Raw genomic sequence first — 27,487 nt, forward strand, 5'->3', positions numbered from 1 at the left:
GATGACATCATAATTATTTCCTCTTAATTTATTTGGTCTTAATTAAGAGATTTTCTTCATTACAAAATATAGAGCTGGAAGAAGCTTTGGCATCATTTTACAGATGTAAAAAAATAAGGCATAAGAGAAGTTAAGTCTGTATATAAGGTTACACATTGGATTGATGGCAGGTTTGACTTGGACTCCAGTTCCTAACTAACCCATGCTGTTTTTATTAAAGTGTGGGTCATCCCTTTTTAATATGACAAGAATAGATGTAGTAACTTCTCTGGCTGAAAAAAAGACAACGATGAAAAAAATTCTTGGGCTTCAGTGGCTCAGTGGTTGAGAGTCTGCCTGCCGATGCAGGGGACTCGGGTTCGTGCCCCGGTCTGGGAAGATCTCACATGCCACGGAGCGGCTGGGCCTGTGAGCCATGGCCACTGAGCCTGCGCGTCCGGAGCCTGTGCTCCGCAACGGGAGAGGCCACAACAGTGAGAGGCCCGCGTACGGCAAAAAAAAAAAAAAAAATATTCTTGAGCTGGCTGATATTAAGACTTACCTTTGGGCTTCCCTGGTGGTACAGTGGATAACAATCTGCCTGCCAGTGCAGGGGACACAGGTTCGATACCTGGTCCGGGAAGATCCCACATGCCATGGAGCAACTAAGACCATGCGCCACAACTACTGAGCCTGCACTCTAGAGCCCATGAGCCACAACTACTGAAGCCCGCGTGCCTTGAGCCCATGCTCCGCAACAAGAGAAGCCACCGCAATGAGAAGCCCGTGCACCGCAACAAAGAGTAGCCCCCGCTCGCTGCAACTGGAGAAAGCCCGTGCACAGCAACAAAGACCCAACATAGCCTTAGATAGATAGATAGATTAGAAAGATAGGTAAATTTATATATAAAAAAAGATGTCAGATTTTTGATTTTTTTTTTTTTTTTTTTTTTTTTTTTTTTTGTGGTACACGGGGCTCTCCCTGTTGTGGCCTCTCCCGTTGCGGAGGAGCACAGGCTCCGGACGCGCAGGCTCAGCGGCCATGGCTCACGGGCCCAGCTGCTCCGTGGCATGTGGGATCTTCCCAGACCGGGGCACGAACCCGTGTCCCCTGCGTCAGCAGGCGGACTCTCAACCACTGCACCACCAGGGAAGCCCATGAGTCAGATTTTTAAAAAATATTACTTTTTAAAACATTGGAGTATAGTTGATTTACAGTATTGTGTTGGTTTCAGGTGTACGGCAAAGTGATTTGGTTATACACATATATATGTATATGTTCCTTTTAAAAATTCTTTTCCATTATAGTTTATTATAAAATATTGAATCTAGTTCTCTATGCTGTACAGTAAAACCCTGTTTATCTAATTTATATATGGTAGTGTGCCTTTGTTAATCCCATACTCCCAATTTATCCCTCCCCCACCCTTCCCCTTTGGTAAAGTAAGTTACTTTTTAAACTTCACTTTCTATTATTCTTTTGTAATTCCATAGAAAATATCCCAGATACAGCAGGGGGTAGAGGGAGAATTCTCCAAGTATTTTCCCATTTATTTAAAGCCCTTAGGACTTTTAGCTGGGCTCAGATTATTCAATATGACTTTGAACAAGACTGCTACCCACACTGTGAGCTTAAACATTGCCACCAGGACTTCCCTGGTAGTCCAGTGGTTAAGACTTCACCTTCCAGGGTAGGAGGTGCGGGTTCACTCCCTGGTCAGGGAGCTGAGATCCCACATGCTAAGATCCCACATGCCTCAGGTTCAAAAACTCCAAAACATAAAACAGAAGCAGTATTGTAACAAATTCAATAAAGACCTTAAAAATGGTTCACATAAAAAAAAAATCTTAAAAAAAAAAAAATTGGGGGCTTCCCTGGTGGCGCAGTGGTTGAGAGTCCGCCTGCCGATGCAGGGGACGTGGGTTCGTGCCCCGGTCCGGGAGGATCCCACATGCCACGGAGCGGCTGGGCCCGTGAGCCATGGCCGCTGAGCCTGCGCGTCTGGAGCCCGTGCTCCGCAACGGGAGAGGCAAGCCCCAACTGTTGTTGCTGTTGTTTTCAGTGTGGTTCTAACTGACTTATGTTTTAAAAGGATTGTTAACATAACCTCATACCCCCTGTGTTGCTACCACATACTTGAATCTTCTTGCAATTGAATTATCCTTGCCTTTCCCTTAGCTCTCTTTTTAAAGGGGCGAGACCTGTTTTGCTAATATTTTGGAACCAACAAAAAGACTAAATATCAAAAGTATCTTTAGTGGAAGAAGTAGGAATTTAAGTGATGAAAGTGATAATTGTGGGGTAGTTGCAACACCTTTAGTAGTTTGCAGGGCTGAGCTGTGTGACCAAAGAGCACGTAGTGTAAGAGGAGATGGGTAGAGGTGATAGGGGCTATCCTCTGTGCTTTTAAATTGCAGAATACATCTTGAATGAAATTTATTTCCATTTCACTTATTACTTGGAAGAGTATGATTCCTTTTGCTATCGATAAATAGAATCTTTTCAAGAGACTTGGTGTTATTTTTACCACCTTAAGTATACCAAAATTAAAATGCAGACTGTTATCTTTGGAAGTACAGAATTAATCTTTATTTTACAAATACACTGCTTTAATTTTTACAACAAACTTAAATGGCTGTCATACATGAGATGTTTTTCATTTTGATTTACTGAATCCACAGTAGATTTTCCAGTGAGTCATAGAGTAAAAATTCTTGGGGCTTCCCTGGTGGCACAGTGGTTAAGAATCCGCCTTCCAGTGCAGGGGACGCGGGTTGAAGCCCCGATCCGGAAATATCCCACATGCCGTGGAGCACCTAAGCCCATGTGCCACAACTTCTGAGCCCACATTCCACAATTTCTGAGCCCATGTGCCACAACTACTGAAGCCTGTGCACCTAGAGCCCATGCTCTGCTACAAGAAGCCTGCACACCGTAACGAAGAGTAGTTCCCGTTCGCCGTAACTAGAGAAAGCCCACACACAGAAATGAAAACCCAACACAGCCAAAAATAAATAAATAAATTTATGAAAGCAAACAAAAAACAGTATTTCCCTCATGGGGTTGTGAGAATCAACAACAACAACAAAAAGTGTTTTTTTAAAAAATACAAAACAAACAGTAAAAATTCTAGGATTTCTGGCTTCCCTGGTGGTGCAGTGGTTAAGAATCTGCCTGCCAACGCAGGGGCACGGGTTCAAGCCCTGGTCTGGGAAGATCCCACATGCCACAGAGCAACTAAGCCCATGTGGAGCAACTAAGCCTGTGTGCCACAACTACTGAGCCTGCGCTCTAGAGCCCATGCACCACAACAAGAGAAGCCACCTCAATAAGAAGCCCACGCACCTCAATGAAGAGTAGCCCCCGCTTGTCACAACTAATGAAACCCTACACACAGCAACGAAGACCCAATGCATCCAAAAATTAATTAATTATTATTATTATTTTAATTCTAGGATTTCACTGTTCCTTTACTGGAAAGAAAAATGCAGATTTAATTTTAATCCTTTAGTTTCATTAATAGATAATGCCATGGTTAATAGCAGGAGCTGTGGAGTTAGACATGGGTTTGAATACAGACTACTTCAGCCTTAGTTTGCTCTTTTATGCAATTGGAATAATATCTAGTTCATCCAAATCATGAAAATTAAATGAGATCATTTATGTTAAATTCTCAGTAAGTGCTTGTTTTAATTCATGATAGTAATGCCATACATCAGTAAAGCCATTTAAACTTTAACCTTTTGTAAAATTTGCTCAGTACTGGGAGTAGCAGTCCATTTCCCCATCATTCACAGGTCTGTATCTATTGCACGTTTTAAATGATACAAATACAATTTTGGAACCCCATCGCCCCTCTCCCTCAAAAGGGGGAATTTGATTGCAGACTGTCTTAAGAGTTTATGGGCATATCTCACATGCTGTTTCCTAAGATACTGAGGCTTTCTTATGGCGGTACACTGCAGGAAAACCAGCTTATTATACTGAGGTTCCTCTACTTTTTGATTGGTGTGCAAGATATACTTTCCTTAGTTTGGGAAAAAGCGGGCTGCACCTAAACTAACTTCCTGGAGTGGTATATATCTGTATTTAGAGTCCTAGATATAAAACACATGTGATTTCTTACTAGATACAAAACACATGTGATTTCTTAAACTGTCTCTCAAACTTTTGATTCATTAGTTAAGTGGTCTGAGAACAGAAATGATTTGGGGTGGAGGATGGGGGCAGTATTTAAGCATCAGGCAGAGTCTTTGTGTATCATTTCTCCATAAACAACTCCTGTCAGTGCTTATTTAGTATTCCACTGATACCTGCAGTGTTACTTTGTAACTTTTGGTAAGGCAGCAAGATTAGCATTTCAGTGTATATTTTTCCTTTTCATATAACCTCTTATTGACTTTAGTCTGCCACATTTTTTAAATCATATCTTCTTCTGATGTTTACTCTTATAACGTGTTAAGAATAGCCTTCTATTCTCAAATGAAAGGAATACAGTTCATGTAAAAAGTAATGCAGTTCATTTAAAAATAACCAGGATAATGCAGTATGCCTAAGAGAGTACAAAAGACCAGAAGTTAGAGGTAAAAACAAAAAGCAAAGAAAAGATAAAAAATTCCAAAGAACATATCTCAATACTTCAGCAGACTTTTCGGCAGATCTGACTCTGGTGTCACTAAAAATAAGCAATTAATACAAATAAATAGGCTTAGAGGAGGAGGACATGGTCTGCAAACTCTGGGTCTCCTCACACATCCCTGATAACATTTCAGTCTCTTCCTATAGCTAATTTTTCATCCAACTTTTTAAATGTCTAAATGTGTCTTACTTAAAATGTGGTGCCCAGAGGTAAATAGTATTTTCTATGGGAGGTCTGACCAGGGACAAGTACAATGGAAGTATTGTTATTGCTCTTGTTGACTTTTCTAAGAAAGAGAGAAGTCAAGTGCAAGGAGAGCTGTAGAGAAGAGTGTCACAGTTGGTGCCAACTGTTGACTCAGTAGATTGCATGCTAAAAGTTCTTCGCACAAATTGACCTAAGCCCCCTTTCTACAAATGCAAGTGCAGGAACTTAATAGTAGTATATGTTATAGAGATACATATATCCTGTTTTTTAAACATATGGTTAAAAAATTAATGGATTTAGGTTTTTTACCAAAATTATTTATGAAATTATGGTCTTCATCAACAGATGGAAATTTATATGTATTTATTTACTTTGGAAAGATTCCTGAGCATCTGGAGATGAAATGAGATGGTTTGTTCATTGTTAAGGATGAGGGAAATCCTGGAACTGGACCTTAGGGTTCTAATGTTTGGTCCTGCTCCCATGTGGCATGTGATTTGGGTCAGGTCTCTTAATTGTGATTCGAGTCCCAGAAGAATAATATAGATATTATAGCAACTATTTTGAATACTTAAAAGCATTAGGAGGTTCAGATTAAATAATTTTAAAAACTGCTTTTTCTCCTATAAAGTTCTCACCACATGTGAGCTGCCCTTGCCGTCATACACCCTCAGTTAGCTCCGTCTCTTAGGGTTTCAGCTTGAGTCCAGATGTTCTGTGGAGCTAATTCTTGCTCATTCTGCCCTGCAACCCTCCTCTATTATGATAAAAACAAAAAAGCTACCAGCCACCATGTAGTTGTTCTCTATCTCTTTACAGATGGGAAATGCTGTTGACTTTTTTTTTTTCTCTTGGGGTGCTTTCTGAATGCATATTGTTAGTTCTATTCTGGTACACCCCTCATACCCCAAGATTATTCTTTCATACCTCAGTTCTATAAATCTGCACATAAGAAATCCTCAATGATAGGAAGAAGAGTCAAGACTTGCCTGGAAGGCATATTCTTTTCCAAAAATAAGTCATTGTCTAGGACTAACAGTGAAATGAGGCAGGACGAAGTCCTCCTGTCATTGGAAGTGGCTGTACCTTCTTCAGGAAAGGACTCATGGATAAACTCTGCGTTGAAGCCCTGGGGTCCAGGCTATACTGGATACTAAGGATATAAGGGTGTCCAGGCGAGGGTTGGCTCACAGAAGCTCATAGAAAAATTTGAGGGGCACAGAGGTAAGCTGAGGCTGGCAAGGCTGGTAAGGGTTCTTGAAGCTGAGTCTGCAGGAAGGAAGTCCCTTGAGGCAGAGTTCTCTAGTGATCAGCTCACAGGAGCAGGATGCAGGGTTACAGTGTGCCAGTGGAAATTAGGAGCTGCCTATGACGCAGGTGGGTACTCTTCAGGGGAAAGGAAGAGAAGTGACTTCTAAATACTTTCTTTAAATTTTTTTTCTTTTTTTACTTTTAAAATGGGATGCCTCCTAAGTGAATTTTTAAGTTGGTGTCATCTACTTAGAATAGATGCAGAAAGGAAAAGACCTGGGAAATTGGAGAGAGAAACAAACTTTTAATAGTTTTTTGTTTGTTTGTTTTTAGTCAGAAGATCTAACTTGGTGACGACATCTTTCCCTTCTGTCTCCGTGCAGTAGATTGGACTTGTTGTTGTGTATAACGATGACTGTGTGGGGTGGGAATTCAGCCAGAAGTTGGACATGCGTGGGGTATTAAGGAGGGTTCAGAAATCAAAAACTTTGCTTATTCCCATGCCTGATATCATGGTCCTAGGCTATCACATTTACCTTTTTCCATCTTTCCAAAAAAATAAATTAACAACCTAAATGCCTAAGAGAGTGCAAAAGACCAGAAGTTAGAGGGAGTAGTCTGTGAGAAGGTTGAAGATGATAATTTTAAAATAATAATACAGTAATATCCTTCCTCAGTGTTTACAGTGTGCTACACTGTTAGCTAAGTATATCTGTGGTCAATTGATTTTTGACAAGTGCTGCTGTGACAGTTGATAGCCACATGCAAAAAAAGTGAATTTGGACCCTTACCTCACACCATATACACAAATTAACTGAAAGTGGATGAAAGTCCTAAATAAACAGCTGAAACCATAAAACTCTGAAGAAAACATAGCTAAAAATCTACATAACCTTAGATTTGGCAGTGGTTTCTTACATAAGATACCAAAAGTATAAGCAACAAAAGAAAAAATAAATAAATTGGATTTTATCTAAACTTTAAAACTTTTGCACTTCAATATATACCAACAATAAAGGGAAAAGAAAACCCACAGAGTGGGAGAAAATATTTGTAAATCATGTATCTGATAAGAGTCTAGTATCCAGAATATATAAAGACCACTTACAACTCAACAACAAAAAACCAAACAATATAATTTCTTTTACTAAACATCTTTATTGGAGTATAATTGCTTTACAATGGTGTGTTAGTTTCTCCTTTAAAAAAAAGTGAATCAGCTATACATATACATATGTCCCCATATCTACTCCCTCTTGCGTCTCCCTCCCACCCTCCCCATCCCATCCCTCTAGGTGGTCACAGGGCACCGAGCTGATCTCCCTGTGCTATGTGGCTGCTTCCCACTGTCTATTTTACATTTGGTAGTGTATGTATGTTCATGCCACTCTCTTACTTCATCCCAGCTTACCCTTCCCCCAGCCCGTGTCCTCAAGTCCATTCTCTAGGTCTGCATCTTTATTCCTGCCCTGCCTCTAGGTTCTTCAGAACCTTTTTTTTCCCCCCATATATATGTGTTATCATACGGTATTTGTTTTTCTCTTTCTGACTTCACTCTGTATGACAGACTCTAGGTCCATCCACCTCACTACAAATAACTCAATTACATTTCTTTTTATGGCTGAGTAATATTCCATTGTATATATGTGCCACCTCTTTATCCATTCATCTGTCAGTGGACACTTAGGTTGCTTCCATGTCCTGGCTGTTGTAAATACAGCTGCAATGAAAATTGTGGTACATGACTTGTTTTGAATTATGGTTTTCTCAGGGTATATGCCCAGTAGTGGGATTGCTGGATCGTATGGTAGTTCTATTTTTAGTTTTTTAAGGAACCTCCATACTGTTCTTCATAGTGTCTGTATCAATTTACATTCCCACCAACAGTGCAAGAGGGTTCCCTTTTCTCCACACCCTCTCCAGCATTTATTGTTTGTAGATTTTTTGATGATGCCCATTCTGACCGGTGTGAGGTACTATCTCACTGTAGTTTTGGTTTGCATTTCTCTAATGATTAGCAGTGTTGAGTGTCTTTTCATATGTTTGTTGGCAATCTGTATATCTTCTTTGGAGAAATGTCGATTTAGGTCTGGCCACTTTTGGATTGGGTTGTTTGTTTTTTTGATACCGAGCTGCATGAACTGCTTGTAAATTTTGGAGATTAATCCTTTGTCAATTGCTTCCTTTGCAAATATTTTCTCCCATTCTGAGGGTTGTCTTTTCATCTTGTTTATGTATTCCTTTGCTGTGCAAAAGCTTTTAACTTTCATTAAGTTCCATTTGTTTATTTTTGTTTTTATTTCCATTTCTCTAGGAGGTGGGTCAAAAAGGATCTTGCTGTGATTTATGTCATAGAGTGTTCTGCCTATGTTTTCCTCTGAGAGTTTTATAGTTTCTGGCCTTACATTTAGGTCTTTAATCCATTTTGACTTTTACTTTTGTGTGTGGTGTTAGGGAGTGTTCTGATTTCATTCTTCTACATGAAGCTGTCCAGTTTTCCCAGCACCATTTATTGAAGAGGCTGTCTTTTCTCCATTGTATACTGTTGCCTCCTTTATCAGACATAAGGTGACCGTATGTGTGTGTTTATCTCTGGGCTTTCTATCCTGTTCCATTGATCTATATTTCTGTTTTTGTGTCAGTACCATACTGTCTTGATTACTGTAGCTTTGTAGTATAGTCTGAAGTCTGGGAGCCTGATGCATCCAGTTCCATTTTTCTTTCTCAAGATTGCTTTGGCTATTCGGGGTCTTCTGTGTTTCCATACAATTTGTGAAATTTTTTGTTCTAGTTCTGTGAAAAATGCCAGTGGTAGTTTGATAGGGATTGCATTGAATCTGTAGATTGTGTCCTGTTGTCATTTTCACAATGTTGATTTTCCCAATCCAAGAACATAGTAGTATATCTTTCCATCTGTTTGTTTCATCTTTATTTTCTTTCATCAGTGTCTTATAGTTTTCTGCATACAGGTCTCTTGTCGCCTTAGGTAGGTTTATTCCTAGGTATTTTATTCTGTTTGTTGCAGTGGTAAATGGGAGTGTTTCCTTAATTTCTCTTTCAGGTTTCATCCTTAGTGAATAGGAATGCAAGAGATTTCTGTGCATTAATTTTGTATCCTACTACTTTACCAAATTCATTGATTAGCTCTAGTAGTTTTCTGGTACCATCTTTAGGATTCTCTATGTATAGTGTCATGTGACCTGCAAACAGTGACAGCTTTACTTCTTCTTTTCCGATTTGGATTCCTTTTATTTCTTTTTCATCTCTGATTGCTGTGGCTAAAACTTCCAAAACTATGTTCAATAATAGTGGTGAGTTTGGACATCTTGTCTTGTTCGTGATCTTAAAGGAAATGGTTTCAGCTTTTCACCATTGAGAACGATGTTGGCTGTGGGTTTATCATATATGACCTTTATTATGTTGAGGTAAGTTCCCTCTGTGCCTACTTTCTGGAGGGTTTTTATCATAAATGGGTGTTGAATTTTGTCGAAAGCTTTCTCTGCATCTATTGAGATGATCATATGGTTTATCACACTGATTGATTTGCGTTTATTGAAGATTCCTTGCATTCCTGGGATAAACCCCACTTGATCATGGTGTATGATCCTTTTAATGTGCTGTTGGATTCTGTTTGCTAGTATTTTGTTGAGGAGTTTTGGCATCTATGGTCATCAGTGATACTGGCCTCTAGTTTTCTTTCTTTGTGACATCTTTTTCTGGTTTTGGTATCAGGGTGGTGGTGGCCTTGTAAAAAGAGTTTGGGAGTGTTCCTCTCTCTGCTATATTTTAGAAGAGTTTGAGAAGGATAGGTGTTAGCTCTTCTCTAATATTTGATAGAATTTGGCTGTGAAGTCATCTGGTGCTGTGCTTTTGTTTGTTGGAAGATTTTTAATCGCAGTCTCAGTTTCAGTGCTTGTCTGTTGGTCTGTTTGTATTTTCTATTTCTTCCTGCTTCGGTCTCGGAAGGTTGTACTTTTCTATGAATTTGTCCATTTCTTCCAGGTTTTCCATTTTATTGGCATAGAGTTGCTTGTAGTAATCTCGCACAATCCTTTGTATTTCTGCAGTGTTGATTGTTACTTCTTCATTTCTCATTCTACTGATTTGAGTCTTCTCTCTTTTTTTCTTCATGAGTCTGGCTAATGGTTTATCCATTTTGTTTATCTTCTCAAAGAACCAGCTTTTAATTTTATTGATCTTTGCTGTCATTTTCTTCATTTCTTTTTCATTTATTTCTGATCTGATCTTTATGATTTCTTTCCTTCTGCTAACTTTGGTTTTTTTTTTTTTGGTTCTTCTTTCTCTCATTGCTTTAGGTGTAAGGTTAGGTTGTTTATCTGAGATGTTTCTTGTTTCTTGAGGTAGGATTGTAGTGCTTGCTATAAACCTCCCTTGTAGAACTGCTTTTGCTGCATCCCATAGGTTTTGGGTCATCGTGTTTTAATTGTCATTTGTTTCTAGGTATTTTTTTGATTTCCAATTTGATTTCTTTAGTGATCTGTTGGTTATTTAGTAGTGTATTGTTTGGCCTCCATATGTTTGTTTTTTTGCAGATTTTTTCCTGTAATTGATACCTCGTTCCATAGCATCGTGGTCAGAAAAGATAACTTGAAACGATTTCAGTTTTTAAATTTACCAAGACTTGATTTGTGACACAGGATATGATCTATCCTGGAGAATGTTCCAGGAGCACTTGAGAAGAAAGTGTATTCTGTTGTTTTTGGATGGAAGGTCCTATAAATATCAATTAAGTTCATCTTGTTTAATGTATCATTTAAAGCTTGTGTTTCTTTATTAATTTTCATTTTGGATGATCTGTCCATTGGTGAAAGTGGGGTGTTAAAGTCCCCTACTATGATTGTGTTACTGTCGATTTCCCCTTTTATGGTTGTTAGCATTTGCCTTATGTATTGAGGTGCTCCGATGTTGGTTGCATAAATATTTACAATTATATGTTCTTGGATTGATCCCTTGCTCATTATGTAGTGTCCTTTCTTTTCTCTTGTAACATTCTTTATTTTAAAGTCTATTTTATCTGATATGAGTATTGCTACTCCGGCTTTCTTTTGATTTCCATTTGCATGGAATATCTTTCTCCATCCCCTCACTTTCAGTCTGTATGTGTCCCTAGGTCAGAAGTGGGTCTCTTGTAGACAGCATATGTACAGGTCTTGTTTTTGTATCCATTCAGCCAGTCTGTGTCTTTTGGTTGGAGCATTTAATCCATTTACATTTAAGGTAGTTATCGATATGTACATTCCTATTACCATTTTGTTAATTGTTTGGGGTTTGTTATTGTAGGTCTTTTCCTTCTCTTGTGTTTCTTGCCTAGAGAAGTTCCTTTAGCATTTGTTGTAAAGCTGGTTTGATGGTGCTGATTTCTCTTAGCTTTTGCTTGTCTGTAAAGGTTTTAATTTCTCCATCGAATCGGAATGAGATCCTTGCTGAGTAGAGAGTAATCTTGGTTTTAGGTTTTTCCCTTTCACCACTTTAAATATGTCCTGCCACTCCCTTCTGGCTTGCAGAGTTGCTGCTGAAAGATCTGCTGTTAAACTTATGGGGATTCCCTTGTATGTTATTTGTTGTTTTTCCCTTGCTGCTTTTAATATTTTTTTGTATTTAATTTTTGATCATTCAGTTAATATGTGTCTTGTCTTGTTTCTCCTTGGATTTATCCTTATAGGACTCTGCGCTTCTGGAGTTGACTATTTCCTTTCCCATATTAGGGAACTTTTCAAATATAATCTCTTCAAATATTTTCTCAGTCCATTTCTTTTTCTCCTCTTCTTCTGGGACCCCCTATAATTCGAATGGTGGTGCGTTTAATGTTGTCCCAGAGGTCTCTGAGACTGTCTTCAATTCTTTTCATTCTTTTTCATTTATTCTGCCTGTCGTAGTTATTTCCACTGTTTTATCTTCCAGGTCACTTATCCATTCTTCTGCCTCAGTTATTCTGCTACTGATTCCTTGTAGAGAATTTTTAATTTCATTTATTGTGTTGTTCATCATTGTTTGTTTGCTCTTTAGTTCTTCTAGGTCCTTGTTCAAAATTTCCTGTATTTTCGCCATTCTCTTTCCAAGATTTTGGATTGTCTCTACTATCATTACTCTGAATTCTTTTTCAGGTTGACCGCCGATTTCCTCTTCATTTGTTTGGTCTGGTGGGTTTTTACCTTGCTCCTTCATCTGTTGTGTGTTTCTCTGTGTTCTCATTTTGGTTAACTTACTGTGTTTGGGGTCTCCTTTTCGCAGGTTGCAGGTTCGTAGTTCCTGTTGTTTTTGGTGTCTGTCCGCAGTGGCTAAGGTTGCTTCAGTGGGCTGTGTAGGCTTTCTGGTGGAGGGGACTCGTGCCCATGTTCTGGTGGATGTGGCTGGATCTTGTCTTTCTGGTGGGCAGGACCGTGTGTGGTGGTGTGTTTTGGAGTGTCTGTGACCTTATGATTTTAGGCAGCCTCTCTGCTAATGGGTGGTGTTATGTTCCTGTCTTGCTAGTTGTTTGGCATAGGGTGTCCAGCACTGTAGCTTGCTGTTCGTTCAGTGGAGCTGGGTCTTAGTATTGAGATGGAGATCTCTGGGAGAGCTTTCGCCATTTGATATTAAGTGGAGCCTGGAAGTCTCTGGTGGACCAGTGTCATTAACTCGTCTCTCCCACCTCAGAGGCACAGGCCTGAAACACGGCCAGAGTACCAAGACCTTGTCAGCCACATGGCTTGTGTTACTGCAAAAATTATCCCGGTCCTCAGAACAGTCTCTCTACAGCTTTGAGTGGAATTCAAAGTTCAGTGCAATTCGTGTAAAAACAAGCAACCCAAGTTCATAGATCACACTGGTTTCCATCCACAGTGTTCAGGGTCCATGGAACTCCTGACCTGCTAGTGTTGGAGGGTCTCCTGCAGGGGCAAGGAGTGGCTTGGCTCACCATGGGGACAAGGACAGTGGCCCTAATTTTTCAATGGACAAAAGATCTGAATAGACATTTTTGCAAAGAAGATACATGAAGAAGATATATAAGTACATTTTTTCATATAAATACATGAAAAGATGGTCGACATCATTAGGGAAATGTATATCATAACCATAGCAAGATACCTCACACTCACTAGGATGGGTATTTATTTTTTTTAGGTAATTAACAAAATGGTGTGGTTGTTGTAAAAAATAGTTTAGCACTTCCCTAGCAATTTAAATATAGAATTACTGTAAGACCCAGCAATGCCATCCACTCATGGTATATAAGCAAAGAATTGGAAATACGTTCAAACAGAAACTGGTCATGAATGTTCATAGCAGCATTACTCACGGTAGCCAAAAGGTGGAAATAATCCAAATGTCCATCAACTGGTAAACAAAATGGTGTACCCATATAGTGTGATATTATTCACCATTAAAAGAAATGAAGTACTGATACATGCCACAACATGGATGAACTTTGAGAAGATTATGCTAAGTGAAGGAAGCCAAAGACAAAAGCCACACATTGTATGATTCCATATATATGGATATCTAGAATAGGCAAATTCATGCAGACAGAAGGGTTGCCGGGGTCTGGTGGAGGAAAGAATGAGTAGTGTTTGCTTAAAGGGTATGGATTTTTGGGGTAGTGAAAATATTCTAGAACTACGTGGTAGTGATGGTTTCATATATTGTTAGTGTACTACATGTCATTAATAGTGAATTTTATGTGTGTTTTACCCAAGTAAAAATAGTGTTTGTTCACAGTGGGAAAGAGGCATAATGGAATGAGTGCGGATGGGAGGTCAGCACTAGCTGCAAGAATTAGAGCAGGGAATGGTATCAGAGATGGTTAGATTAACTAAAAGGACAGTTGCTGAAAGGGGCTAGTGTTTTGGCCACTGACTGAGTAGAGAGATAACTATGGTTGAATTTCTTGTCTTCTGTTTTAGGAGACATAGTCCCAGGTGGTGGAGGAAGCCTGATGACATTAACAAACTGGGTTTTTTGCTGAGTTAAAGCGGCATATTAGAAGATCCAAAATAGTGCTGTCCAGTAGAACTTTCTGTGGAAATATTCTCTCTGTGCTTTTCAAGTAGTGAAGTCAACAGCCACATATGGCTGTTGAGCATTTGAAATGGTGCTGCTGCAATTTAAGAGCTAAATGATTAATTTTATTTCATTTTAATTATTTTAAATTTAACTAGCCACATAGTGTCTACTGGGTATTATACTGGAAGGTGCTGATATGGAACATTTCTACCATAATACAAAGTTTTACAGGGCAGTGCTTGTTCAACAGTGTAGGTCTAGAATTCTCAGAAATAGTCTTCTCCCCCTATCCACAGGAGAGAATTAACTTACCAGACAAAACCACTCCAGTTCAGAATCACTTTGACGCCACAGTGAGTTGGGGAACTGTGAGAAGAAATAGAGAAGGTGAACCTTAATGGGGAAGGGAGAAACTAGACAGCATGTCTTATGGTTGTCTCTGAATCTTTCCCTCAAAGCTTCTAACCTAAGCAGTCTGAATTTGTTCCCTACAATTGTAGTAGTAAAAAAAGATGTATCTTTGGTATAATTTACATAAGATGTATAATTTTGTGATGTTGTATATGTGTTTTATTTACTTACAGAGGTAAAGAACTCAGAAGAACAGTATAATAAAATAGTAATACCAAATGAAGAAAGTGTAGTCATCTATTATAAGATTAGGCAGCAGCTTGCCAAATTGGGTAAAGAAATTGAAGAATATATTCACAAACCAAAATATTGCTTACCATTTCTACAACCAGGTCGTTTGGTAAAGGTATGTCATTATTTTTGTCATAAATTATTTCAATATTTAATATTTTTTGCATGAAACTTCCAATTTTTTTCTTATCTTGGTAAAATACAGTAGTTTTTTTAATCTATATTAATTTTATTCTTTTACCTGTTTCATGTGGCACTGATTAAGGAAGGAGGGGTCATGTGAAGGCCTTTTAATCGCTACTGATTTTCATTTGGGGAGATATAAATTGAAGTGGACAGTTTTGGAATTAACATGAAATATTTCCAGTTATGAAATGCTGTCCCAGAGTAATGCAGTTTTAAGACCTGGATGAATTCATTAGCTATAAAAAAGACCTCAGATATTCTCCAAACAAATACACCATATCATTTTTAACATTTATTTGCCAACTGAGAAATTCCTGTTACTGCTGTTCTGGAATCCCTTGAAATTTGGCAGAGATTTCTTTCTGTAGGGTTAATTTCTTTTTTTTTCTTTTTTTTAAGTTTAACAATGATCTTTCAAAAAAACATTTTATCAGGAAGACTCAAAGTTTTATTAGCCTGTAATGTGGGCATGATATCTAAATTGCCTTTTGGACATAAACATTCCTTTTTACTTGCTTTACTTTCTTTTCAGGTAAAGAATGAAGGAGACGATTTTGGCTGGGGTGTAGTGGTGAATTTCTCAAAAAAATCAAATGTTAAGGTAAACTGTTGTCCTAAAAGTGGAATTGTATGTAAATTTTTAGTGAAATGTTTTTTCAGGCTCAGGAAATTGATCAGATTAGAAATACCATTACCAAAAAAAAAAGAAAGAAATAGCATTACCTTAAGAGAAACTGTAATAAACTCTATATAAGGAATTAATCTTTTGAATAATCATAAATTTTATCCTTAAAGTGGTATGGTTATTTTCCTAACACTATCACAGATTTTAATTTCATGACAGTTTTACATTTATTCTCTGAGTTCACCAGTCCTTTTTATAAATTTACTGTTTAAATTGAATATTAGAAAAAATTAGCATTTGACACTGAAAATTGGAATTTTGATTCAGGTATATGTTAGAGACATAAAAGAAAGAACTTAGGAAAGCTGGTTAATTTTACTTACTCTCTCTACATGAAAGCAATAATAAAGTTGCTTTTGGTCATTATTTATATAAATACTTTGAAGAGATTACATATACATAAAGTCAAGGATGATTTTGATAATTTGTTAGAAAAATGATTACCTCAAAATTAAATAAGGCTTCCCTTCTATTATATTTTCTTTACCTGCAGTAGGCACCAACCAACAGGTGCCAATATATGACCTCAGGCAGGACATTATGAATCTTCATGCCTGTTTTTTCTTTTCTTTAAAATGAAGGGTTTGCATGAGATGATCTCATGATTTGGTTGTCATTAACTTCTTTGTCCCGCCTATGTGTAAAGGCAATTAAGAATTAAGCTTTGGGATTGAAAGTTAGTCCTGAAATATGTAAATGAACTTTGAGATACTGAAGCCATTTGTTGTGGAGAAATAATTAAGTTCATAGGTTTGTGGTAGGAGTTTTGATTAATGATCTATGATTAATCCCACTGAATAGATTATTACCATTTTCATAATTTACAGGAATGTTTTTCAGAGTATTGTCACACTCATTGTCTCATTTGATTCTAATTTAAGAAGCATTCATTGACCATAGACACAATTCCTGTACTCATTTTATGAACAGAGGCAAGCAGATAATGAAAATTTAAGGCAGATTATGAAATACTTCAGTAAAGATATAAGCAAAGTGCATTTGGAGCAGGAGGAGGAAGAAATTTTGTCTGAGCTATTAGAGATGGCACCTGAGAAGGAAGAGAATGTAAAATTTTAAATGGAACCTTGAACACTAAGTAGAATTTCATTTGATGGATATTCACTGGTGGAAGTAGTATGCAGCAGGCACAGAACATTTCAGGTGAAGGGAAAGAGTAAAATAAAAAGTATTGAGGTTAATCATGGAAAGTATTTAAAATACAGATTTTGAGTATGTTGGGTCTAGATTTAAATATTTGAAAGCAGTGGCAGGCCATTGAAGGTTAATCGGTTGGTTGATTGGTTTGCTTGGGGTTTTTTTTTTTCTTCCAGTTTTATTGAGATACAGTTGACATACAGCATTATATAAATTTAAAGTGTACAGTGTAATGATTTGACTTACATACATCATGAAATGATTACCACAGTACATTGAGTGAACACCCATCATCGCATATAGATACATTAAAGAAATTTAAAAACTCTTTTTTCCTTGTGATGAGAATTCTTAGCATTTACTCTCTTAACTTTCGTGTATACCAGCACTGTTATGTTATAATTATATTATAACATTATAATTAATGGCACTGTTGATTACATTTATCATGTTGTACGTTATATCCCTAGTATTTATTTATCTTATAACTAGAAGTTTATATCTTTTTATTACTTTCATCTAATTCCCCCTTCCCCTACCCCTGCCTCTGGAAACCACAAATCTGATCTCTCTGTCTATGAGTTTGTTTGTTTTGGGAGCATAATTGACTGACAACACTGTTAGTTCCTATTATACAACATAATGATATATTCTGTACATTTCAAAATGTTCATAGTGATAATTCTAGTTGTCACCAGGAAAAGATATTACATAGTTATAGACTATATTCCCCACACTGTACATTTCTTGCCTGTGACTCATTTATTTAGTAACTGAAAGTTTGTCCCTCTTAATCTCCCTCACCTATTTCTCTCCTCCTCCCCTCCCCTTCCCTCTGGCAGCCATCTTTTCTCTGCATCAATGACTCTGTTTCTGTTTGGTTATGTTTGTTCACTCGTTTTGTTTTTCATATTCCACATTTAAGTGAAGTCATCTAGTATTTGTCCTTCTCTATCTGGCTTATTTCATTTAGCGTAATACTCTCCAGGTCCATCCATGTTGTTGGAAATGGCAAGGTTTCATTCTTTTTCATGGTTTAGTAATATTCCTGTGTGTTTGTTTGTGTGTGTGTGGGAGAGAGAGAGACATTTTCTTTCCTCTATTGATTGCACTTGGGTTGTTTCCATATCTTGGCTATTATGAGATATACAGTAATACTGCAAGGAACATAGGCGTGCATATATCTTTTTGAATAATAGTGTTTTTGTTTTCTTCAAATAAATACTCAGGAGTGGAATTGCTGAATCATTTGGTAGTTATATTTTCACTTTTTTGAGGAACCGCCATACACTTTTCCATAGTGGCTGCACCAGTTTACATTCCCACCAGCAGTGCACAGGGGTTCCCTTTTTTCCATATCCTCACCAACATTTATATTTCTTGTCATTTTGTTAATGGTCACTCTGTCAGGTGTGAGGTGAATAGCTCATTGGGGTTTTGATTTGCGTTACCCTTATGATTAGTGATGTTGCATCTTTTCGTGTACCTGATGGCCATCCTGATGACTTCTTTGGAAAAACATCTACTCAGGCCCTCTGCCATTTTTTAATCAGGTTGTTTGGTTTTTTTGATGTCGAGTTTTGTGAGTTCTTTGTATATTTTGGATATTAACCCCTTATTGGATATATCATTTGCAGATATTTTTTCCCATTCAGTCGGTGATCTTTTAGTTTTGTTTATAGTTTCCTTCACTGACTAAAACCTTTTCAGTTTGATTTAGTCCCATTTGTTTATTTTTGCTTTTGTTTTCCTTGTCTGAGGAGACAGATCCAAAAAAATATTACCAAGAGAAGTGTCAAAGACTTTACTGCCTGTGTTTACTTCTGGAAGTTTTATGGTTTCACATATTACATTTAAGTCTTGAATCCATTTTGAATTTATTTTTGAGCATAGTGTGGGAGAGTAGTCTGGTTTGATTCTTCCATGTGTAGCTGTCCAGTTTTCCAAACACCATTTGTTGAAGAGGCTGTCTTTTCCCCATTGTATATTCTTGCCTCCTTTGTCATAGATCAATTGCCCATATAATAGTGTGAGCCCATTTCCTGGACTCTATTCTGTTCCATTGATCTATGTGTCTTTTTTTTAATGCCAGTACCTTGCTGTTTTGATGACTGTAGCTTTGTAGTATAGTTTTGAATCAGGGAGTATAATACCTCCAGTTTTTGCTCTTCTTTCTCCAGGTTGTTTTTCTTTCTCAAGATTGTTTTGGCTCTTTGTGGTCTTTTGTGTTTCCATACATATTTTAGAATTATTTGTCCTAGTTATGTGAAAAATGCCATTGGTATTTGATAGGGATTGTTTGGAAACTATAGATTGCCATGGGGAATATGGTCATTTTAACAATATTAATTCTTCCAGTCTACGATTACAATATTCCTTTCCATCTGTTCATGTTGTCTTCAATTTCTTTCATTACTGTCATGCACTTTCCCTATAGTATAGTGTAATTTTCTTATGGTACAGGTCTTTTACCTCCTTAGTAAGATGTAGTCCTAGGTATTTTATTCTCTTTGGTGCAGTGGTGCAATTGTGAATGGAATTGTTTTCTTGATTTCTCTTTCTTTGTTAATGTATAGAAGTGCAGCAGATTTCTGTATATTAATTTTGTATCCTGCAACTTTACTGAATTCATTGATGAGTTCTAGTAGTTTTTGGTGGCATCTTTAGGATTTTCTGTGTGTAGTGTCATGTCATCTGCAAACAGTTAAAGTTGTACTTCTTCCTTTCCAATTAGGATTCCTTTTATTTCTTTCTCTTGTCTGATTGCTGTGGCTAGGACTTCCACTACTGTGTTGAATAGAAGTGGCAAGAGTGGACATCTTTGTTTTGTTCCAGGTCTTAGAGGAAATGCTTTCAGCTTTTTTACCATTGAGTATGATGTTAATTGTGGATTTGTCATATGTGGCCTTTATTATGTTGAGGTATGTTCCCTCTGTACCTGCTTTGTTGAGAGTTTTTATTGTAAATGGGTGTTGAATTTTATCAAAAGCTTTTTCTGCATCTATTGAGAAGATCATGTGATTTTTATTCTTCAGTTTGTTAATGTGGTGTTTCATTGACTGATTTGTGGATATTGAAATGTCCTTGTATCCCTGAGATAAATCCCACTTGATCTCGGCTTTGGTCTTTTTAATGTAGTATTGAATTTGGTTGGCTAATATTTTGTTTAGGATTTTTGCATTTATGTTCTGCAGTGATATTAACTTCTCATTTTTGTTGTGATATCTTTGGTTTTGGTATCAAGGTGGTGATGGCCTTGTAGAAGGAATTTGGAAGTGTTCCTTCCTCTACAATTTTTTGGAATAACTTGAGCAGGATAGTTGTTAACTCTTCCCTAAATGTTTACTAGAATACACCTGAGATGCCATCTTGCACATCTTCACTTTCTTGGCGATGTTCTTTAAAGCATGAAAGTTTTAAATTTTGATATAATCCAGTTTCTTTTGTTGTTGTTGTTACTTAGGCTTTTGATGTCATATATAAGAAACCACTGCCAACATCAAGACCATGAAGATTTACCCCTATGTTTTTTTCTAAGTTTTATAGTTTTAGCTCTTAACATTTAGGTCTTTGTTCCGTTTTGAGCTGATTTTTATATGTGACTTAAGATAAGAATCCAACTTTTTTCTTGTTCTAGGACTGTTTGTTGGAAAATTCTTTTCTCATTAAATTATGCTGGCACCCTTGTCAAAACTCAGATGATCATGGACACATGATTTTATTTCTGGATTCTCAGTTCTGTTCAGTTGATCTATATCTTTATCCTTATGCCAGTACCATACTGTCTGTATTACTGTATCTTTGTAGTTAAGGTTTGAAGAAATGGATTGGTAAGACCTCCACCTTTATTCAAGATTGTGTTGTTGGCTATTCTGTGACCCTTGCAAGTCCATGTGAATTTTATTATCTGTCAATTTCTACAAAGAAGTTAGCTGGGATTCTGATAGGGATTTCATTTAATCTTTAGATCATTTTGGAGAGAGTATTGTCAGCTTACAGCTCTTGAGTCTTTCGATTGTGAACATGGGAAGTTTTCCCATTTTTTAAGATCTTTTGAAATTGCTTACAACAGTAATTTGTTTTCCAAGTATAAATTTTGCACTTCTTTTGTTAAATTTATTCCTGAATATTTTAATCTTTTGATGTTATCATAAATGGAATTGTTCTTTTGATTTCATTTTTTAATATTTCATGGCAAGTATATATTAACACAGTTGACTTTATGTATTGATCTTGCATTCTGTAACTTTGCTAACTTTATTAGTTCTAATAGTGGGTTCTTTAGGATTTTCTTGTCTGCAAAGAGAGGTGGTTTTACTTCTCCCTTTCCATTCTGGGTGCATTTTATTTCCTCTTTTTGCCTAATAGGCCTAGCTAGAACCTCCAGTACAATATTGATGGAGCAGATGCCCTTGTCTTTTTCCTAATCTTGAGGTGGGGGGATCATTCACTCTTTCACCATTAAGTATGTTTTCATAAGTGTGCTTTATTGAGTTGAGGAAGTTTCCTTCTTTTCCTAGTTTGTTGAGTGTTTTTGTCATGAGAGTTGTTTTTTGTCAGATGCTTTTTATATGCCTATTCAAATAATCATGTGGTTGTTTTTTATTCTCTTTTGTGTTTAATCTGATGAAGTATATTATATTAATTGATTTTCAAATACTAAACCAACTTTGGATTCCTGGGATGAATCGTATTTGTTCATTCTCTGTTATCCTTTTTCTGTGTTAATGGATTTGGTTTGCTAATATGTTGTTAAAGATATTTGCACCCATATTCAAAGGAGATAATGGTTTGTAGTTTTCTTTTCTTTTGCTGTCTTTCCCTGGGTTTGGTATCAGGGTAATGCCTGCCTCACATAATGAGTTAGGAAGTGTTCCCCTCCTCTTCTATTTTTTGGAGGAGTTCTTTAAGAATTTATATTAATTATTTAAATATTTGGCTGTGATGTTACCTGCCTGGGCTTTTCTTTGTGGATTGTTTATTGATTGTTAAATCAGTTTCTTTATTTGTTATAGGTCTGTTCAGTTTGTCTGTTTCTTCTAGAAACAGTTTCAGTGATTTGTCTTTTTAGGAATTAGTCCATTTCATCTAAGTTACCTAATTTAGTGGTGTACAGTCGTTCATAATATTGCTTTATAATCCTTTTTATTTCTGTAAAGTTGTTAGTAATGTCTCCTCTTTCATTTTTTTTTAACATCTTTATTGGAGTATAATGCTTTACAATGGTGTGTTAGTTTCTGCTGTATCACAAAGTGAATCAGCTATACGTATACATATATCCCCATATCCCCTCCCTCTTGCTCTCCCTATCCCACCCCTCTAGGTCACAAAGCACCGAGTTGATCTCCCTGTGCTATGTGGCTGCTTCCCACTAGCTATCTGTTTTACATTTGGTTGTGTATATATCTCCATGCCACTCTCTCACTTCGTCCCAGCTTACCCCCCTCTTTCATTTCTGATTTTGATAATTTTAATCTTTCACCTAGCTAAAGGTTTATCAGATTTGTTCATCTCAAAGAATCAGCTCTTGGTTTCATTGATTTTTCTTTATTTTTCAGTTTCATTAATTTCTGCTCCTTTATTTATAATCTTTATCATTTCCTTCTGTCTCCTAGCTTTAGATTTAGTTTGCGGTTCTTTGTCCATTGTCTTAAAGTGGAAGATTAGGTTATTAATTTGAGATTTTCTTCTTTTATAATACATTTATACCAATGTCTTTTATAAGACATTTATACCAATAAATTTCCACCTGCAAGGATTTTAGCTGCATAAATTTTGGCATATTGTGTCTTCATTTTCATTCATCTCCAAGTATTTTTTAATTTCCCTTTCGAGTTCTTCTTTGACCCATTGGTTATTTAAGAATGTGTTTATTTCCATATACTTGTGAATTTCCTAAATTTCTGTCTGCTTTTGATTTCTAATTTCATTCTGTTGTTGAGAACATACTTGATATTATTTCATTCCTTTTGAATTTCGTGAAGTTTGTGCAGTGACCTAACATGTCCTCTCCTGCAGAATGTTTCATGTACAGTTGAGAAGAATGTATATTCTGTTGAGGTGAGATGTTCTTTAGGTATCTGTTAGGTCTAGTTTTTTTTAGAGTGTTGTTCAGGTCTTCTATTTCTTTCCTTGCAGATCCTTCTATCTAGTTGTTTTGTTCATTGTTAAAAGTTGGGTATTGAAGTCTCTTAACTATTATTGTTGAAATGTTATTTCTTCATTTCTGTCAATTTTTGCTTCATGTGTTTTGTGTTCTGCTAAAGTGTGTTTCATCTTATGATCAGTATAGCCTACTTCAGCTTTCTTTTGATTGTTGTTCATATGCTATATCTCTTTCCATCTTTTTTACTTTGAGTCTTTTTCATATCAATGAATTTAAACTATGTCTCCTATAGACAGCATGGTTGGATATTGTTTTATCTAATCTGAAAAATCTCTGCCTATTGATTGGGCTGCTTAATCCATTCACATTTAATGTTATTATTGGTATGGCTAGGTTGATGGCTGTCTTTTTTTGTTTTCTATGTGTCATTTCTTTTTTTGTTTTTCTATTCCTCCTTTAGTGCTTTCATTTGCATTGAGTACCTGTTTTCTAATGTGACATTTTAATTTATTTCATGGGCTTTTTTCTCTACCTATATTTTTTGTTATTTTCTTAGTGGTTGCTAGGGCTTTCCATATACATATTAACATAATAGAATAAGCTTCAGATTTATACTAACTTAATTCCAGTTAGATATAGAAACATTACTCTTTTATGCCTCTGTTCCATTTTCCCTCTTTTTGTGGTATATATGTTATAGATATTATACCTATAAATGTTACAAACCCAACAATATATGTTATAATTATTACTTTATATAATGTTATGACTTTTAAAGAAGCTTAGAGGAGAAAGGAGAGTAAGTATATATTTATAATTTCTGTTATATTAACCTTATTTATCATTTCTGGTTGTCTTTCTTAATTCCTATGAATTCAACTTACCATCTAGATTTACTGACTTAGCCCAATACTGCTTTGCTCCCACCTACTTCCTTTGTTTTATTATAGGCAAATATACTACATTTCTGTTATAGGCTCAACAGTCTCAACAATTCGATATATACATTTTGTTTTATATAATTAGTTTTTAAGTCATTTAAGAGAAAAGGAAATAGTCAATTATTTTGTCTTTTATAATTACCTTTACCAGAGTTGTTTCTTCATGTGGATTCAATATTACGACTGGTGTCACTTACTTTCAGCCTCAAGAACCTCCTTTAGTGTTTTCTGTAAAGCCGGTATGCCAGCAAAACATTCTCTCCGTTTTTTTGTTTATTCGGGAATGTGTGTTTTTGAACAATAACTTTGCCTGCATATAGATTTCTTGGTTAAGAGGTTTATTATGTGAATATGTTAACCCACTCCATCATTTCTCCTGATAAGTTTCTGTTATTAACCTTATTGTAGTCTCCTTGTAAAAAGTAAGTCTTGCTTTTCTCTTACTCCTTTCAAGATTTTCTATTTATGTTTGGTTTTTGCATTTTTGCTGTGATATGTGTATTTGGGCATCTTTTTGCATTTACTCTGTTTGGAGTTCATTGAGTTTCCTGTAGATTGTTTTTCAATTAATTTTGCTAAGTTTTCAGCCATTATTTTATTAAATATTTTTTCATTACTTATTTCCTCTTTTTCTGGTATTCGCATTATGTTTATGTTGTCATTCTTACTGGTGACCTACATTTCTCTGTGGCTTTGTTCATTTTTCTTCTTTTTTTTTTTCCCCCCTGTTTTTGGATTATATCATCTCTTCCAGCCTATCTTCAAATTTGTTAATGCTTTCTTGTACTTCACATATGCTGTTGAATTCCTCTAGTGAGTTTTTCATTTCAGGTATTTCACTTTTGAAATCCAGAATTTCCTGTTCGTTCTTTTTATTATATCTATCTATTGATATTCTCTATTTGATTGTTATTGTCAAATTGGGACATTGATTATTGTCCCTTCCTTTACTTCTTTAATTATGGTTCCATAGTTCTTTGCGCATATTTATAATGGCTACCTTTAAGACTTTGTTTAATCCAACATCTGGTCACTCTCACAGGCACTTTCTGTTGCCTGCTTTTTTTTCTGTTTTATAGGTTATAGTTCATACTTTTCTGTCTTTGTCCATGTCTCATAATTTTTCCTTAGAAATTGGACATTTTCAATAATATATTGTAGCACTCTTGGTACTGGTTTCCCCCACCCCCCAAGCCAGGTTTATTGTTGTTATTTGCTTGTTTATATGTTTAATGAGCAGCTAGATTTTTTGAGTGAAGTGTATTCCACCTCCCTCTTCCCCCTACAGTGCTGAACCTTTTATGTTTCTCCTTGGCACAGCCTTGGATATGCCCATAGTTACTCTGGGATGACAGTGGTTTTAAAAAGGGTCTCTTTGTGTCTTTCCCTGAACATACCCTTCTGTTAAGCCCCACTAATTGCGGGAGGCTCCTCCTAGCTTTCCCCCCACCTCCCCTCCCCCAAGGTTCTCTCCTGTAAACTAGCTGGCCTCCATATTTTGTCTGTATTTCCAGTGATTCTACACATTTCCTCCATTTGTCTTTCACCAACGGCCTTCACTGTTTTTGAGCATGCTCTAAAGTTTGAACTTCCCCAGCCTCTATTGCAAATGAAATCACTTTCTTTTGGAAGGTATTAAGAGCTGTTTTAAGGCCTGCTTCTCCCCCACCCACCCACCCCCGGGCACAGTCTCTGAGCCAAGTTCTAAAGCTTGGTGTGGGAACAATGGTCCACTTCTCTCTGGGTGACACTCCTGCTTTAGGCCCTGAGGGCTAAGTGGAGCATAAGAGCCTCACATCTTCTCAGCTTGCCTCTCCCAGCTTGGAATCAATGTCTTATAAGCCAGGACCAGGGCAGTTGAGGCCCCAGTATTCTCAGAAGTGCTACCTCCAAGATAATCTCTGGCTAAGCAGTGGGGACAGGGCAGAAAAGGGGAGCCCCCACCTCTCAGCCCCTACAATCCCCTACTTGCCCAGAACTTAGCCCTAGCAATAGGTAGGTGGGAGCAGAATAAGAAATGCTGATGTCATGCTCTTCCTGGGAAGATAGACCTCTACCTGAGATTTGCAGGCAGAGCAGCCCTCCTGTGTTCTGGGCTTCACCAGTCTGCAACTCCTGTTTTCTTGAGTTAGGAAGCAGTGAGAGGGGAGTGGTTTTGGTTTAGATATCACAAATTCTTACTGAATTTTCATAGATTTCCTTGAATATGTTTTTTCCTTTGCTATATGCCCTTAGAACCATTTCCAGAGACTTTAAATGGTTGGGTTTTTATAATTTTCTCCAGTTTTGCTGGGGAGGAGATTTGTGGAGCTCCTTATGCTGTCATGCTGGTAGCTGACAGGTTTTACATTTTTAAAGGAGAAAAATTATAGTGAATATAATTGCATTCACACACACACACACACACACACACACACACACACACACACTATGGATAGGTTTCTTAATTATTTGTCTCTACTGGTCCTTAATCCATGTATATAAAAATAGTGCCAGTTGATGAGAGTTCTTTTAGGCAAAGATGGAATGGGGAATAGAGAGAAACACATTCATTTTATTCTGCTTAAATTGATGGTGAAACTGATTTTTCCAATGAGCTCTTTACATTTGTTCACTAAAAAGATGAAGGTTTTTTTTTTGTATTTTTTTGTATTTTTATTAGTTTTGTAATCTAGGTCAGAATACTAATCAAAGATTTTTGTTGTCAGTTGGGTTTGCTAGAGAGAGAGGCATCAACTTAAAAATTTGCACAACCTAAAAGCTGAGAATTATGTTTTATTTGGTGGGCTTACTGAGAAGCCAGTATATTTGAGGAAAAGTCATAAAATTATAAATCACATCAGTTCATTTAGTCCCATGTAATTAATTCCTGTTGATCTGGATGAAGTCATCAGGTTTTCTATTAAAGTTTTGTAATTTCTTACCTAGTTCAGGGGTATGACCTAAAAGTTATAAGGAACAATATTTACCAAAGATTACTTTTATGAATCTTCAGTTTTTAAAAGCATCAGAGTAAAACAGTGATTGTCTATAAATGACAAGACTTAAAATAGCATGTTTAAAGATCTGATTACAATGCAATTGACAAGAAACTTGGGTGTTTCTGTGACACACAACATTTTAAGATAATTATGAGTTATGACTAATAACATTATACCAGGGCATATCAGAATTTTAGGAATTAAATTTTGGGATATCTACACTAATGACATTTACTTATACAGTATAACCTTAGAAGATTTATCTCCAGTAAATGGCAATGCTCCTCAAGTAATTTAACATACCAAATAAGCCTAATTAGTTTAACATTCCTTTCTGAGATGTCTCAGAATTTCTTTGAAGCATCCTATAGTTAGCTGGAGGTCAGAAGAACTTCAGTTAGAATTTTATGTTTGGGAAGTTTGTCAGAAATATCAAAAAGTTTCAAAACACTTGGTAAAATCACTGTGAAATAATACTTGTTCACCTAACCAGAGTGATAAAAGATTTCACAAACAAATACAGATCACTTAAAGGCAAAGAAACTCATACAATCTGTTATCAAAAGCAGTACTCCAAGAAAACTTTGTTCTTTTAACAGAGAGGAACCAGTCTTGCACCAGCCTACTTTTGATAACAAAATCCATTTACATAATCAAATTTAATCTAATCCCAGCCTGACCATTTAATCTAATCCCAGCCTGACAAAACT

General features: G+C 36.6%; 1 protein-coding gene across 1 annotated transcript in view; it reads left to right on the plus strand.

The window, feature by feature from the left end:
* MTREX (Mtr4 exosome RNA helicase) overlaps nt 1-27,487 on the plus strand; it is a 135,034-nt gene that overhangs the window by 64,227 nt on the left and 43,320 nt on the right. Inside the window, exons 17-18 of the mRNA XM_065873971.1 lie at nt 14,666-14,838; nt 15,442-15,510. Of these exons, the coding sequence (XP_065730043.1) occupies nt 14,666-14,838; nt 15,442-15,510 (242 nt within the window). The remainder of the gene's footprint in view (nt 1-14,665; nt 14,839-15,441; nt 15,511-27,487) is intronic.

Source organism: Phocoena phocoena, chromosome 3, assembly GCF_963924675.1.
Source record: "Phocoena phocoena chromosome 3, mPhoPho1.1, whole genome shotgun sequence".
Taxonomy (NCBI): Eukaryota; Metazoa; Chordata; class Mammalia; order Artiodactyla; family Phocoenidae; genus Phocoena; species Phocoena phocoena.